We start from the raw sequence: 16,893 nt of genomic DNA, 5'->3' as shown, positions 1-16,893 counted from the left end.
TGAATAAATAATTTATTGTGTATTTTAGGTTTAATAATTGATGATGATTTGAGCTGATAAGCGAAATTAAATTGAACTTTGAATTATATTGAATTAAAAATCCACAGCTCAAGAAACGTACTATGGAAAGGAAACAGGGTTCGAGCCTGCTCAGCTCAGTTGGTAGGTCACTCGGTAAAACCAACGGCACGTCCGATTGCAACGGCCACTCCGGTGACAACTCCAGAGATGGCACCCTGACCAATGGACAGAAAGGAGAATTCGACGATCTCATATCAGCTCTGAGAACCGGTGACGTATTCGGCGATGACGTCGCAAAGATCAAGAGATCGAGGAAGGCCGCTAAGGCTGGGTATAAGGGCAGGGACTCGCCGCCACGAGGAGTCTGCAGAGAAGATTCCAGAGAACGACAGAAGAATTGAGCTTATCCAGATTTGATTTAATGGAATTTCGAGTGATCTGTTTCCTGGAATGTCGGGAACATTAAATATAAGCGTTTTAAGTGATATTTCCAGTGTTGGATGTAGATTAGAATAAAATAATCGAGTCACAAATAAACGTGTTGAATTAGAGAAATAGTAGGTTGATTGTGCCAATATTTGGTTTGTTTATGGCAGGACGTCTCAACCAGTGGGGCGTGTCTTAGCCGACGTAAAGGTACATTAAGGGAGGGGGGTGCTTGCGTATGGCGTTGGACTTTCGAACGAAAAATATATTTGAATTATAAAACTGCGAAGACAAAATAACATCTTAAAACGTATGTTTCAAAATGTTATTACTAAAAGCGTGACAACGTGATATTTTTTGTCACATTAATGTAAAATGGGGTGTAACAAAATACGTTTGAAATCCGGGGAGAGAAGTGATGCAAAGGTTGAGACTTTCTGCTTTATCCTTTATAGTGGTTTCTTTTATGTGATCTGTGACAAATTATAAAAAGATCCATAGACATTATTCTATATGGTTTACGGGTCTTTTTATCTATGATCAACTTTATTTATAATTTTATTTAAGTTCATTAAATAATTAAATAAAGATTGTTGCTTAGACAAAGTGCTTGTATATCAGCATATAATTCTGCGTTTATAAATATACTAGACAAAAAAAATAGATAATAAAAATTCAATATTATGAATGTTAGTGACGTAACCAAAAAAAAAAATATAATTATATAACCAGCTGTTTTGATTGAAACAAATGATTTTATGGAACTTATTTCAATGGGTAAAAAAATATCTATGAAACTTTAGAAGACTTATTTAATTATTACGGGATAAATAAGAATTGTTTTCAGTAGGAAATTATATAAATTTATTCGAGTAAAGCTTAAGACTGCATGATATTCCTTAATCTAGACGTATTGTGGATCCACGTGATCTTATTTCAGATTTCGTACCACGTTGACAAACAAAATTAATTTCTATCATTTGTTCGATTTAACATATCAGATTTTGAGTTATGATTAAGAAAAAAACAAATTATCTATGGACCAGATGACATAGAACCATATATATGTCAACAATAACAATGTTTACGACCAGTTGGTGATGATTATGACCATTATGGGATGGACCTGAATTATTATTATATTATTTATGATTTGCATAAAAACTCAATACTGAATTTCAGGGGAACATTTTATGCGCTGTTAACGTGCAAAGCGTGTGTCTGCGAAAGCGGCTGTAAGTGATTGCAAATGTACTTGTGTTTTAAGTATACACCCTATTCCAATCGAAGGAGGATTAAAGAACAAATCTTAGATTAACGTATTAAATGCTATTCGCTAATACCTCTGATATAATTCCAGGATTTCGATATTTTAGACGCCATGTTTTAACGAATACATTATGAAAATCATAGATAATCCAATATCTCGACCAATGATATCGCGTTAATTCAATGTCAACGGTTTTTTTATTTGTCTTTACTCTTATTTGGAATTGGAATAGGCTACGTATGTCTCGTGCTTCGTTTTGGGTTTTATTTGATGCATTGCATTTACACGCCCATAGTTTAGGATATGCACATATTATTTATACGAAATTGACCGATTTTTTGAAGACGTTGATAAATTTAGCCCGTAATTGAACTCTTGGTTGTTCTTCGGGTGCAATGTGGGGTAGAGGAAGCTTTTGAATGTGGAATTATTGGAATTGTCAAAACTCGCAGACGAATCGTAGAATAGGAATTGATTGTCTATGCCTAAGTGTACGGCGTAAATTTTGAACATTTATTACGTATAGTATAATCTTATGCCATATTTGGAATTTTCGAGAAATTTACAATTTGTAATTTTACATATTTCTTATATTTCGATCTGATTTCGTGATTAATATATTATGTATATTGTTTTAATACAACTTATTAAAAAAAAGTTTTAATTTATGTGACGATTTATAATAGTTGATGTAAATATTAATTTTACTTTGATGCAATCTGTTACCGTAATGAGATGGATTTTTTTTTTAAATAATTTATTCAATTACATACCTATAGAAGTTTGTCATATTATGTAAATTTTATTGTTTTGTTCAGTATTGCTTAAGCCTATAGTATATTATATAATACCTTGAATAGAAACTATTTAAATAAAACCTTGAAATTTATTATCTGTTTTATTTTAAATATATTTTCGATTAAGGTTTTTCGTAAATTTTTCAATTGAATATGTTACAAGCAATAGCGATAGATGGCGCTGAGTCATTGTATCGCATTTCTAAATCGCACAGACTAAATATTCGATAGTGGGTAAGTATTGTGTGAAATAAATTTTATAAAACCGAGTAAAAAATTATAGTTATATGAATCGTGGAAAGCTTTTCTTACATTCACTATTAGATGCTTAAAACTTCGTCGTAAACATTTTATATACATATAATGTGTTGTACATGACATATAACGTTACTGATATTTTTCAAGAGAATAGCTTTTCATATTTTTTTATTCTTAAGGAAAATCGAATGAATATCTCGCATATTATGTTTATTTTAGTGTCATATATTTTTACGTAAATTGTTATTCTTATACTAATGTTTTCCTTGAAAAACACTGGATATTGTACACCAGCCCAATAATGATTACAATTGCGGAGTCATATGTCCTTTGTTCTTTTCAGTAAGTTGAGCATGAATATTGATTTAGTCAGGATAATGTCTTTTAGTACCTAAACCTAGTATTAGATAAAAAAGTTTTCTATTTTAAACCTAAATTCTACTCCTTCTTAATATGTATTGCTTTAACTCTACGCTATTCCCTTGGAAGTTTATACAGTAACTTTCTCTATATGAAATTGTGACAATGTGTGAACATCTGAATAATTTAGATTTTTTTTTCCATTTGATTGATACTTCCAACTCCCTTAAGGTTTAGGTATCGCACACGCCATTGCATCTGACCTTTAGCCATGTCTAGAGCGATGTTAGTACCTCTTGATCTGTCTTAATTTCTCAAGTGCTTTGTTCTCTACTACATTTTTTATTAGAGCCGAAATGATCCAGTTTATTGCGGCCGGTTTTCAGATCGGGGCAACCACTACTGGATAAGTTCCAAATCTCCTCTTCGAGAAAATAAATGTTAAATTGATTGATTGATGATTGTTAAAAGTGTATCACAGGCTTGGAAATAAATACCTTAGACTTAACAAACACACAATTTACGAATATATTTACAATAAAAATAATACTTAACAATAAAGTCTTCATTTAACAATATTATTTCCACAGTGTTTATGAAGTCTAATCATTTCTCATTTAAGATTTTATTTTAGTGATATATATGTAGTTAAGCGGTCGTATTATTTCAGTGAGAGCTTTACATAGTTAGTAGTAGTAGTAGAGTAGTAGTATATCTATGATGTGTATCTCTAATCTTTATCCCATAAAGCGTCTTTTGTTGGAAAATATTAGTAATTATTGATTTGAGCCGGTTGGCGTGGTTGGTAGAACACTTGCCTTTCACGCCGAAGGTTGTGGGTTCGATTCCCACCCAGGACAGACATTTGTGTGCATGAACATGTCTGTTTGTCCTGAGTCTGGGTGTAATTATCTATATAAGTATGTATTTACAAAAGAAAAAGTAGTATATGTAGTATATCAGTTGTCTGGTTTCCACAGCACAAGCTTTGTACAAGCTTAATTTGGGATCAGATGGCCGTGTGTGAAAAATGTCCCAGGATAATATTTATATTATTATTTATTTATTGATACTTATATAGTAAGGTAATCAATAATGTAAGACAGTGGTAACTTTACACTTAATATAAACTTGTAAATTGACGATTTAAAATTTATTAAAATAATTATACTATATTATTTAACGTCATTTTTACTACTATTTTAACTATATAAAGTAATCTCACTTTTTTAAGTTAATTAAAACTTGTGATTACAATAAATTATTAATACATGTATGTATGTATGTATATATACATATTTCATTAAAATTTGAATTATATATAATATTTTCAAGTTTTCTAGAACTATTGAATGTTTTAGAAGTAACATATTTAGCGTTCATTTATTGTCAATATCACTTTACGGTTTTACAAGCGAATAAGATTTTTAAGGAACATGTAATGTTTTAGACATAACGTTGAGTGATTTATTTTAAGAACCATAATCACCCTTACGTCGTTGTACGTCTATTTAGACTATAATATTTTGAATTATTTTTTATGTCTTGGTTTTTTTAAACTTATTATCAATTATTCCTTATAACAATACGTATTCAGGGATATTAATACACAATGTTTAATAGTGTAACCTTCCTAACACAATAGATACGATGAGTAGCTTTCATATTGATCCTTGGAAATGATTCATTTGAAAATGTAAATATACTTTGTTCGAATAAATCTTTACAAGCACTTTTGAATCGTCAGGATTATTATAATTTAAATGTATACTCAATCGAGAGGCACCAAGAAAAATGCGCACAATATTTATGCTAATCTACAAATTAAATTGCAAAGTTAGTTAAATACAACTGTCTTGTCTGAAAATAAAAAAATACTAATTCCAAAATCATATTATATAAAACTTAGGTGTATAAATACAAATTTTCTAAATCAGTTATAAGAATTGACAACCTTACTTACATTGCTTAGTGTATGTTTAGTTGAAAACAGATTTCTCTCTTTCTGTCATCAATGATTATACTTTTTCGAAGAACACAGGGTTCTTTTATTAATCGCCTACTAAACCTATTTATTTGTAATGCAATCAATCTTTAACGATAATTAAAAGTATGAGTAATTATAATAATATCGTTAAAAATACTTACATATTTAATTGAATGAATCACATAATATGATAATTATTGTATGTAAAATAAATACGGTATAATGAGTTCGATATTAAGATTAAGCAACGGTTGTTTTTATTATACTAATACTAACATGCGTATGTGAAATGAAAATGATATTCAATGTTTTCATTTCAATTTAACTTAACCGTGGCTTATGTTTTCAAAGTGAAATAACATAATTAACATTTATTTTCATTAACCATACGCCCCGGTTTAATAACAACACGTTTGTTTTTGGTGTATGGAAAATTAGGTCTACCAGTAATAATTAAAATTACATATAAATGTCAATTTTCATATTAAAACCAAGAAAATAATTATTATTACTAATTTTTTTTTTCCTTCCTTCTCAATTCACTTTTATTCGTGCTTTCCAGTTACGTCACCTGTACATTTACTCTATTTTAACACAAGAAAATAATAATGATAAATTCATCGTCACTGGATTCAGGCTCTGTTGCTTGAATTAGGATCTGAGTAACCCATGGATTAAAAAAACATTACAATCTTTTAGTTAATGTTTTTTTTTTAATTAGTCAAATTCCTCTGCACAGCGCATGTTGAGAAGTTAGCTAGGCGTCGATTTAACATAACGTGTAGCCTTCTTAATTTTATAAAAATCGGAAATAATTATGATTAATTTCTATGAAGATATTGTATTATCTCAACTCATTACATACCTTAGCATATAATGCGTGTAAATGGGTAGTTTCAATTTTTAAGCCACCTTTTACTTTTTTAGGGTTCCGTAGCTCTAAAGGAAAATAGGAACCCTTATGAGATCACTTCGTAGGCCATCTGTCTATCTGCCTGTCTGTCCGTCAAGACCCTTTTTCTTATAAAGTTGAAATTAAATTCCAAATAACAATAACTGCAATCCCTTGGAGCTGTGAAAATATCAAATTTCTACGTTAACATAATTAAATGATTTGGTCGTTTTACCAGCATATCACTCTCACTCACGAGGGAATCAAAACCTATACCTAAACCTATACCCCGTTAATCTAAAATAGTGGAATTTATCTAGAAGCAATGTCTTAAAGCATAAGTAACGGGAAAAATCCAAAAACCGTAAATTTGTAGTTACATCACAAAAAAAAATGCGCTGACTTTATCCGCGTGGAATATTTTTACTTTATTTCTACCTAGTGGAAGGGCTTTGTGCTGTCTCACCTGGGTGGGTACCATTCACTCATTAGATATTCTCCTGCTAAGCAGCAATACTTAGTGTTGTTGAGTTCCGGTTTGAGTGGTCCAGTGTAACTACAGGCATAATGGACATAACATCTCAGTTTCCAAGGTTGGTGGCGCATTGGCAGTGTAAGGAATGATTATTATTACTTATATCGCAATTTTTATGGGCGGTGGTGACCACTTACCATAATTTGTCCCATTTGCTGGACCATCTGCCTATAATCTTTCAGTATTGTGTGGTGGTACGGAATCCTCAATGCGCGAGTCTAACTCGCACTTGCCTGGATTTTATGTTATTGTATTTATAAACAAAAATTAAAATGACTTTACAATTAATTAAAAATAATATGAAAAATACGTTCTTATTTAGAAGAAAATATTTTCTTCAAATTTAAAAACAATAGCTTGTTATTATCAAGTTGGTCATGACGTCAAAGATATTTTAAACTTGTATTATTTTGTATAGTAATTTGACAAATATAAAAATGCTAAAAGCTCTTGTTCCAAAGAAATTCCTGTGTCGGTATCCTCTCAGCACAGGTGCTGTTGTTGGGAGTATTACTCTCATGGTTAGTATTCAGATGTATTATTAACTAGACTTTAATCTCTAATATTCCGTAATGGATTGAATAACTATAATAATTTACTGGTGGTAGAGCTTTGTGAAAGCTCGTCTGTGTAGGTACCACCCACGCATCAGATATTCTACCGAAAAACAGCAGTACTTGGTATTGTTGTGTTCTGGTTTGAAGGGTGAATTTAATATTTAGTTTAACATTTCTTACAATGCCAATGTCGATGGGCGTTGGTGACCTACTATCATGTGGCGCATATGCTCGTTCGCCTATCTATTCTATAAAAATTAAGTAAAAAATACAATTGTAGTATAAATATTTCATGAAATTCTGAAATAAATCAAGTCGGGTTTGAAGTACGGATAATAAACATTGAGTTCTTGTGTTTAAAATTCATATCGTACACGGCATTGAAAGGTTTGGTTTCAAATCAAGCGCAGTCATCAAGTAAAAAAAAAGCTGTTACCTAGGGTGGACAATTATTTTAATTTTACAAACATAATCAATTTATCACGTCAGTCGCCCTTTACTTTAATAAGATGAATGTTAAGAATGCAGTAACAAGATTTTAAAATAAATATTCAAAAATTGTAGTGCTGCTTTAAGCTTACGGGTAAATAAATGACATTCGAATACATAATGGTAGAAGCTAATTACATAGCAAACGCATTAGTGTGTGCGTTTTACTGCGAAGTGCAGTGTTACAGAGTTAAATACATTTGTGTGTATGTTATGTACGTGCGATTAATTCCTAGTAAATCTTATCTTATACCTTTGGCAGTATATTGGAATAGAACAGTGTGTATGTATAAACCAATTTTTGTCCTGGTTCCAAGTACTCTAGCGTTTGATTTTAAATTCTATAATGAAACTAGCTGCCGGTCCCGACTTTACACGAGTGAAATGAGGTTATTATATATTATTTTTTTGGTTAACCAAACCTTATTTCACTTTAACCAAATAAATACTGGCTCGTAGCGCTACCCTCCTGACTAATTCTAGCACACATAAGAATATTCATTAAAATTGGTCCAGTTTCTTAGGAGTTCCACGACAACAATTTTATATATAAAGATTAGCTATGCGTTCGATGCTTAAATCAGTTCACCATCTCGAGGAATATAATAATTAATAAAAGTTATTTTTCAGTGTGTTACAGTGATATGCATTATAGCTCTAATCGTCCAGGTCTTGCTGATGAAAAACTGTGATAACTGTACTGCATATGTGTGGCGAAATGCCTACAGTTTCAGCATCACTGGTGTCATTTACTGCTTCATTATGTCCGCTATGCACGGCTGGCTGATGTGGGGAATTAAAAAGGTCTGAATATATTTGAATATATTTAAATAGAAAGATTGTTGTTATAGAATAGGAATGTTGTTATGCATAAATTTTATTATTCCCTATCATATGAAAATCAAGATTGAATAAAATAATTTCAAATTTTGAAAGATACCACGATATGTGCAAAACAAAATCAGATATACACATACATTTAGAGCTAAAGTCTTAATTAATATAAGAAATTTGTAATTACCGTTTACTTAATACGAAGTGCTAATTACTTTCAGAAAAAGTCTTCAGTCCTATTGTCTTGGGTGGTGATAACATCTATGTGGCTGTCACAAACATTCTTCCTGTTGATCACTTTGATATGCATGCACAGTTCCGACATCAATTTTGTAATTTGGATTCTCTGTCTTGTTCTTGGACTGGTCGCTATAGGTAAGTAAGAACGGAGCGAGAGATGCTATTATGTTAATTATCGTATTGCTGAGTACACTTTGTCTTTACATATACATATAAGTATACAGTATATATAAATTTACAAAACTACTATATTAAGATTGGAGTTTGGGAAGCCTCGATTTCAATAATCAACAATAATTGAACATGAAATAATGTACCAACATTTTAAGCATCAATTGGGTTCCAAGCAATTCACATGTTAAATACTCAAGGTTTCAGATTTTTTTTAAATAAAATTTTATACTTATAAAATAAACTTCTAAGTCATTAAGTTTGACGCGCGTGAAAGCTAATCAATAAATCATCTATTTTTTTTAAATGAAACCTTTTCACTATAAAGAGTAATAAATAATAATCATCATATTATATGCATTTGATATTGTAGTGAAAAGTCATATATTAGTAACAGAGTAAAACTTATTATTACATTTTGTAAATAACATCACGATACGATTTTGCATAAAGCAAGTATCGAGTTTCGAATTAGAAGTCCCGGGTCACGAAGCTATTAAGTCCCAAAACTTAATTAGGATGTACAAAATTAGGGTTGGATTGCGGGACATAAAAAACATAGCGTTTAACCTTATTAAAACAATAATAATTAATACACTTTTGTCCTTTTAAAAGGGAAAGTTCCATATTGAACATTCCTTATTTATTTTTACACGAGCCGTACCTTGTTGTGGGTAATACCTACAGGCCTACCTTGGCGGAAAATCTAGCTCCTAGATCAACAAGGTAGTAAAATCATAAGTATAAATATATAATACACACTATATAAATGACTAAAAAAACATTAAATGTACTCATCCTGGAGAAAAATATCGGTGGTACCTTTACTTTAAAAAAAACTATTTTTTCAGGTGCGCTAACATACTTCGTCCTAATAGTGTTTGGACTATGGCGAGAAGTAAAACATATACGAGAAAAAAATGTTACTGTAACTATGTCGACAGATAACTAATTTTTATTAGATGATTATAATAAAAACATTTCAATTAATAAATAAATTTGTATTTCTATATATATTGGTTGTTCATCAATGTATTTATACTGAATTTAAATAAATTCTATAACTCTGGCTAAGCAAGTGTATTCGCCCATTGTAATTGTCAAAGCGATTTAGGAGTTAGCTTTTATTCAAATTAATCAATCGAATGGTCGAAAGACACATCAAAGCGATTGATAGCTTAAAAATATGCGAATGTCGACGTCATTTTCCAATCATCATTGTTGCTCAAATTGAATACATATACCTCTTTTTATTTCCATATAGTTTTGTCACTTGCTGTATTATCACCATAATTATTTTTATTTATTAATTGTAGTATATATATATATATATATATATATATATATTCGATTTATGTATGGAATTTAGCAATAATAAAATCTAAAAATAATGTATCATTTTGACAGTTCTAATTACAGCTTATCCTATTGCTCAACACATTCTCTTATATTATTTTGTTTTGTCTAGAAATATTTTTACTTTATTTTCGTATCATTTTACATATAATATAATATGTAAAACGAAACGAAAATTTTACAAATAGATTGTTTTATATACATGATTATATATACATAATTATATTGGATTCATCACTTCTTTTTTAAGTTTGTAAATTTATCAACCGCTCAATCACAATCCATCAAGAATCGTTTACTCTGAATTTCACAAGAAAAATTAACATTTAAATTAATGGCATATTCTTTTAGTCAGAATTTACACGAGTATCATTCAAAAAAAAAGTTATGCAATTTTAATTATTAAAAATAAATTATTCAATAACCGACACTACTATTCAACGTCCGTTTTTATGTAAGAATACATTTTAATTTATAGCTTTTGCCTGCGGCTTCGTCTGCGTTTAGGTGTTAGGGAGGGTACAGGTGTAGGGTATTATATTATTGCTCAGATTTCAAATTATTCTTCTAAATTGAAACCTCCGAATTTCTAGAATAAATGTGAAATTTCGACAAACTGCTATGATTTTCAAGAACATCGTGATTCCATTACATATGATATTATTATTGATGACAATGATTACACAAAACCCTACCTAATTACCACTGTTATATAATAATGTAATTTACAACACACATAATTTTAATTTGTTTTCTGTTATAACCGAAATAGGACAATTGCACGTTAGTAAGTTATCTAAATTGTTTCATCCCTTGTGACATAATTAGATTTATTTGAATTTCATAAAGAGAAACACGAACTATATAAAGGTCATTTAATGAAAAATAAACATTTACGATTCTTCATCAACGAGATTGGTTACAAGACTGTTAAAATTCGGGACGAGTAAATGCTTCCGATGACTGTTCACAACTAATATGAAGTAGATGGTCACTGAAAGAAACGAAATTTAAAATTACTTATTCTTTATTAGTTACTACAATAACATGGAAATTACAGGAAGTCAATTGGTAGTGAGGCTTTGTGCATTCTCGTCTAAGGAAGTACCACCTACTCATCACAATTTCTCCCGCCAAACTGCTTTGAAGAGTGTATGTGTGCACAACTCATGCATATGGGACATGTTTCGTGGCGCATGGTGATGTAAGGGATAATATTTCCTACAGATTCAATCTATATGGCCGACTACTTGCCATATTTTTTTATAATACAGGTAGGCGGACGAGCAAATGGGCCACCTGATGGTCAGTGGTCACCAACGCCCATAGACATTGACATTGTAAAAATGTTAACCATCGCTTACATCGCTAATGCGCCACCAACCTTTGTGAAATGGAACTCAGATGTTATGTCCCTTGTGCCTGTAATTACACTGGTTCACTCATCCTTCAAATCGGAACACAAGAATCCCAAGTGCTGCTGTTTTGCGGAAGAATATCTTATGAGTGGGTGGTACCTACCCAGATAAACTCGCACAAAGCCCGACCAAATTGCTAACTTGCCATGTAGCTGTCATGCTGACTCATTTGCTAGTCTGTCTAACTGCTCTAAAAACAAAGAACTAATATTTTTTATCCATTCTACAATTTGATATTGGATATATTATTGCTAAAAATATCAAAACCAAGTACTTTGAAATTACATTCAGAAGTATAATTTTGTTTAAATCATATTTACCATATAATATAAAAGATGGGTTTTTTTTGGAACTTCTACATATAATTAATATTAAATTATTCATTAATTTTTTTATAACATTTAAATTTACGATATTTTAGGAGTTTGTTTATATCTCTTTAAGCCGACACTGCATGAATCTAGTTCGTAGAAACAACTCGTTTTTCGTAAAGCTAAGCTACATGTAAGTATGAAAAGTTGGGTCTTAGCTGTTCTCTGAAGATATTATTTCAACTACTGCTGTATGAAAAGTTGTCTTATTTTTGGAAGTAAGAAATAATAGGAGAGAAACGAAAAAGTATTGTTGACTATTTAAAAAATAGACTAGTTTAAAAAAATATGTAGAAAGGGAAAAAAACGTAGCAATTACAAAGATGGAACTAAAATGATGAAAAAAAACTTAGTATTCAAGCTTGGCGTTGACTGTGTTAAAAATGTTTAAATTTCTACAAGTGAAGATGATCAGCCGTACATTTATATAATATTTAAAACAGTCGAAAAGGATGAAAATGCAACGAACTTTGAAAAAAGAAAGAATTAAGACCACTGACACACCTTACCATATTATAGTATATATGTAATCATACCAAATGAGTTCTGATATCTTTAAGTGGCAAAAATGCTAGATATTTGAAATGTCACTTACAGATATACCAAAGCATGCCAAGTATCACTATGAAGACCCTGTTCCTCTGCTTGCGGGAAGTGAACACGATGGCCAGAAGCATCATCATCATTAGCATCACAACTACGAAGACCACAGCGTACCAGATCCATATAGCGCAGAGAATAGCGTCATCCTGGAACAATATTTACCTATTATGTAATTATTGCTGCAATACATATTTTAGGGATTAATCTGCTATCATGTACCCGACTATAAGACATTGAGTTGTGTTGTTGAATATATCAAATTGGGTGTTTGATTTTCGAGGAATCTTCAAATAATATTCCACATCTGTATTAATTTAGAGCGATTATTATGTCAATCGACAGGATCGCGAATATCATTTCCGTAGACTTATGAATAAATTTTAAGAAAACATACTTTAAAACATATATATTGCAATTATAATTATTTAAGTTGAAATGGTATGTTAAATGGGACAGGTTAAGTGAAATATTAAGGATTAAATTCAAAGTTATAGATGGAAGAATAAATTTATCCACATAACATATTATATCGGACATTATATAGATCGGATATTGTTACATAAATAGACAACAAGAATTGAATTCGTGGAACCATGTACTACTAAATAATAATATTTTAATTAAAACGTTTGTACAGCGATTGAACAGAGCGTAAATAAGTTTTGTGTAATAACAAGCCCGGTTACTTTTGAAACAATAACTAAATGGACTCGAAATTTCAAATAACAAAGGAAAGACTTGTTACCCTGGTAATGTTAACGTATAATTTGAAATAACAAAATAACTTAAGACATACTTCAAAAATATTATAGATTGTACTCAGTTGTAACTAAATATTATTGTGTATCTAATCTATTATAGTATAATAAAAGTTTAAAAGGCTCAGTTTCGGCTTCAGTCTGACGTCATAAAGGTTAAGCGATGAGTTAGGAGATAGTTAGGAATAGAAAGGAAAATAATATTGAACTTATTGTAAGGGTCGGTAATACAAGCTGAACGCTTAATTGGAGGGGATAATATGCAGCTGAATACTTTCTTGAAGATTGTTAATGTTATTTTAAAACAAGATATTTACGGGATTTTTCCCGTCGCATATTTGTGTATAATAATAAGCACAATTGTATCCTTTTTTTCAACTTTTAAATAAAAGTCTTGTTCAAGTTCTCTAAGTTTTAATTAATATTAATTGACGAATTAAATAGAACATACTTTTTCGTTAGTCCCAATTAAAATGAAGATAAAACTTTTTTTTATAAATGTTTGTAAGTTAAAAACATATAACAAATATATTTACCTTAGCAATACCGCAAAATAAAAGTATACTAGCAGCGAAGAACAATGCCACCAGTATCCAGATAGTAACGAGAAGATAGCTCAGAGGAATGAAGAAAGAACAGCCGTAGGCCATTGGATGTACCTGAAATAAAACATTGGGATCAGAGTAACTGTATTAGTTTATGGTCAGTAAAAGATTTTAAATTTTTCCTCTGCGTAATAAGAAAAAGCCTTATTTACACGATCGTATGATCCACATTCCTGGTGATAGAGCTTTGTGCAAGCTCGTCTGGGTAGGTACCACCCACTCATCAGATATTCTACCGCAAAACAGCAGTACTTGATATTGTTGTGATCCGGTTTGAAGGGTGAGTGAGCCAGTGTAATTACAGGCTCAAGGGACATAACATCTTAGTTCCCAAGGTTGGTGGCCCATGGTTAACATTTCTTACAATGCCAATGTCTATGGGCGTTGGTGACCACTTACCATCAGGTGGCCCTTATGCTCGTCCGCTTACCTATTCTATAAAAAAACAAACCTACTGGGGTACATGACGTTAAAATGACTTAAAATTATAATTCAATGACTTTTTAATGGTTGCCTTTTTTGCATCCGTAGAATGTTCTTTCAAAGCTCTAAAGCGTTGGCATGGAAGGATTAAAGAAATCAGTTCAACAGAGTTAGGTTATCAAAAGAACGAAGTATATGTATAATAAAACCTTATTATACATATACTTCGTTCTTTTAGAGCAGCTAGCTAGAGAATTGACAAAAACAGAATAGAAATAACCTAAAAGTACATAACAGTAAAATATACTATGAAAAAGAAATCATATCATATTCAGATTTATCTTAATATAACTAAAAATAATACCTCTAATTATGACTGTAAGAAAGCTTTATCTTTTACAACAACTCCTGTTTAAATTGGAATTATGTTAAACCTTCCCAATAATTATATTTCGGGGTTAAGGTCAAACATGAAATTAAAGAAAAGAAATTGATATTCAATCAAGATTGTAAAAAATATTACAATAAATTGTCATTCTTTTGTTTCAGTCCAAAAAGCTATTTTTAGTTATTCAGTTTAAATTTAGATTCACGAATATTGTTTCTTCGTTTCATTGTTAAGCAATAATAACTCAATGATTTTCTTATCCAATGTTAATAAAACAATAAACGTTACTTATTATTATTTTTTGAAACGTAACAAATTTAACAAATATTACAGGGTTTTTAAGCACAAGTTTCATTTTTACGTCTAACATCTCATGGTTGCATTATTTTTACAGAATAATAGCAATACCCGTCTCTAAAGAAATACTCTTATTGACCATTCTAATTAAGCGTATAGCTTGTGTTAGAAGTACTGACCTGTGACTTTTACATCGCTAATTAATAATATAAAATAATATAATGTTCTCCAGACTGATTTCAGCCACGGCGGCCAATTTCAAGAGAGATTAGCCAACTATGCAGGAGATATTATAGTGCACAAGTGCGTGCGCAAACATAAGTGCACTCTCTATTCCCTTACTCTCATAATCCGATGGGACGGCAGTCCAACACTACCGGAAAGAGTTCATGCGCAGGATCAACGGCTTTACATGCTTTCCAAGGCACCAAGACTGGACACACTTTCAACTTTCAGACTCCGGGCTGCTACTGAGAATTTTCTAATAGAAAAACCCAGTAACTGTTTATTAGCCCGACGTGGGAATTGAACCCAGGACCTCCGAGTCTGCGGTCTTATATCAAGCCACTAGATCCACGAGGCAGTCAATTAATTAATAATATACTAGCTAGTTGTCCCGATTTCGCATGGGTTGATAAAACGAAAGATGTATTTAGGGTAGGATTTGCATAAAATCCGTTCTTAGTGAGCGTCTACGTCGAGGAAAGAATAACTGTGTTAAATTTCAAATCAATCGGGCGGATAATTTAGGAGATATAGTGATGATTGCTATTTCGCTTTTATATATACATTAATTATTTATTATGCATTGTTAGTGCAATAAAGAGCTTATAATTATTATATTATATCTATGGGCAGAGTACTGCCTTGAGACTTCTTGTGTACCTTTCTAATGATAATTTCCAAGAGGAGTCCATTCCCCCTGACTCTGATTTTCCGAAATGTATCTGTACCCATCACCGACAGTATTGAGCTTCTAGGAGTTACCTTAACATCCAAACTCAACTTTGGGCAATGCATTGAATACAAAGTTTAAAACTGCTGGCAAAAAACTTGATATTCTCAATAAGGTCAAATAGTACTTCACACTAGAACAGCTTCTGACCTTATATCAAGCCCTAGTCAGATCGTGCATAGAATGCTGCAGCTATTTATGGGACGGCTCTGCTAAGTACCAGCCTGAAGCTTTGGATTCATTGGATCGTCGTGCTAGAAGGTTCATTGGCGACCAGACACTGGTCGCAAAACTCCAGACCTTGGAACACCGTCTTAAGGTTGCCTGTCTGTCAGTTTTCTACAGAATATATTTCTGAGAGTGTGCCCAGGAACTATTTAATTTGGTTCCTCCGTCACCTTTTTACTATAGAACTGCGAGGCATCGTAAAGATCTGCACCTGTACGTAGTTGACATATTTAAGACACGTACGAAACGATTTGCTTCCTCGTTTCTGATACGCACCGCTAAGATCTGGAATACCCTCCCGACCTCCGTTTACCCCACCACCTACAATATACCTAATGGGTACCTTTAAGTCTAGAGTGAATAGGCATCTTCTATACAAACGCGCTCCATCTAAGACTGTATCATCACCCTCCATCAGGTGTGATAACAGTCAAGCGCTAGCTTCTATATTAAATATATATATATATATACATGTCGCATCCGGTCAATCGTACGGACACTGGTGGTTTGGTAGAACTTCAGTGTGCTTTCGACAGAGCCATGATGGTATCGCTCGAGTCCGGACAGAACACTCTTTGCGAGGCATCGGTCGAGTGAGTTCACGGAACGGTCTTACCGTTCCATAAAGTACTTTGTGTGTGTGTGAAAAACAAG

At 31.7% G+C, this 16,893-nt stretch overlaps 3 protein-coding genes across 10 annotated transcripts in view; 2 read left to right on the top strand and 1 right to left on the bottom strand.

The window, feature by feature from the left end:
- The window catches only part of LOC126769437 (disheveled-associated activator of morphogenesis 1), a 121,083-nt gene extending 118,618 nt beyond the window's left edge, over nt 1–2,465 (top strand). For all 8 annotated transcript variants that reach the window (XM_050488240.1, XM_050488239.1, XM_050488235.1 and 5 more), the window contains one exon: nt 108–2,465. In XM_050488240.1, coding sequence (XP_050344197.1) covers nt 108–422 — 315 coding nt within the window. In that variant the 3' untranslated portion in view covers nt 423–2,465. The remainder of the gene's footprint in view (nt 1–107) is intronic.
- Nucleotides 2,466–6,920: 4,455 nt separating this feature from the next.
- LOC126769540 (uncharacterized) lies at nt 6,921–9,827 on the top strand. Its single transcript, XM_050488401.1, has 4 exons — nt 6,921–7,067; nt 8,223–8,396; nt 8,648–8,801; nt 9,689–9,827. Exons 1-4 carry the CDS (start codon nt 6,984–6,986, stop codon nt 9,787–9,789), a joined length of 513 nt encoding a protein of 170 aa, XP_050344358.1. The 5' UTR covers nt 6,921–6,983; the 3' UTR covers nt 9,790–9,827.
- Nucleotides 9,828–11,086: 1,259 nt separating this feature from the next.
- On the bottom strand, nt 11,087–13,997 carry LOC126769762 (uncharacterized). The gene is made up of 3 exons (XM_050488681.1): nt 13,880–13,997; nt 12,578–12,731; nt 11,087–11,187 (listed from the first exon to the last, which is right to left on the bottom strand). Exons 1-3 carry the CDS (start codon nt 13,991–13,993, stop codon nt 11,087–11,089), a joined length of 369 nt encoding a protein of 122 aa, XP_050344638.1. The 5' UTR covers nt 13,994–13,997.
- Nucleotides 13,998–16,893: the final 2,896 nt, after the last annotated feature.

The sequence above is a fragment of the Nymphalis io genome, chromosome 7, assembly GCF_905147045.1.
Source record: "Nymphalis io chromosome 7, ilAglIoxx1.1, whole genome shotgun sequence".
Lineage (NCBI taxonomy): Eukaryota > Metazoa > Arthropoda > Insecta > Lepidoptera > Nymphalidae > Nymphalis > Nymphalis io.
This window is presented reverse-complemented; position numbering and strand designations above follow the sequence as displayed.

Coding starts and splice junctions, on each gene's coding strand:
- LOC126769762 (XM_050488681.1), bottom strand. CDS start 13,993: ATGGCCTACGGCTGTTCTTTCTTCATTCCTCTGAGCTATCTTCTCGTT. Junction 12,732..13,879: donor TATTTTGCGGTATTGCTAAG/GTAAATATATTT, acceptor ATATTGTTCCAG/GATGACGCTATTCTCTGCGC. Junction 11,188..12,577: donor TGGCATGCTTTGGTATATCT/GTAAGTGACATT, acceptor CGTTTCTTTCAG/TGACCATCTACTTCATATTA.
- LOC126769540 (XM_050488401.1), top strand. CDS start 6,984: ATGCTAAAAGCTCTTGTTCCAAAGAAATTCCTGTGTCGGTATCCTCTC. Junction 8,397..8,647: donor TGATGTGGGGAATTAAAAAG/GTCTGAATATAT, acceptor AATTACTTTCAG/AAAAAGTCTTCAGTCCTATT. Junction 8,802..9,688: donor TCTTGGACTGGTCGCTATAG/GTAAGTAAGAAC, acceptor CTATTTTTTCAG/GTGCGCTAACATACTTCGTC.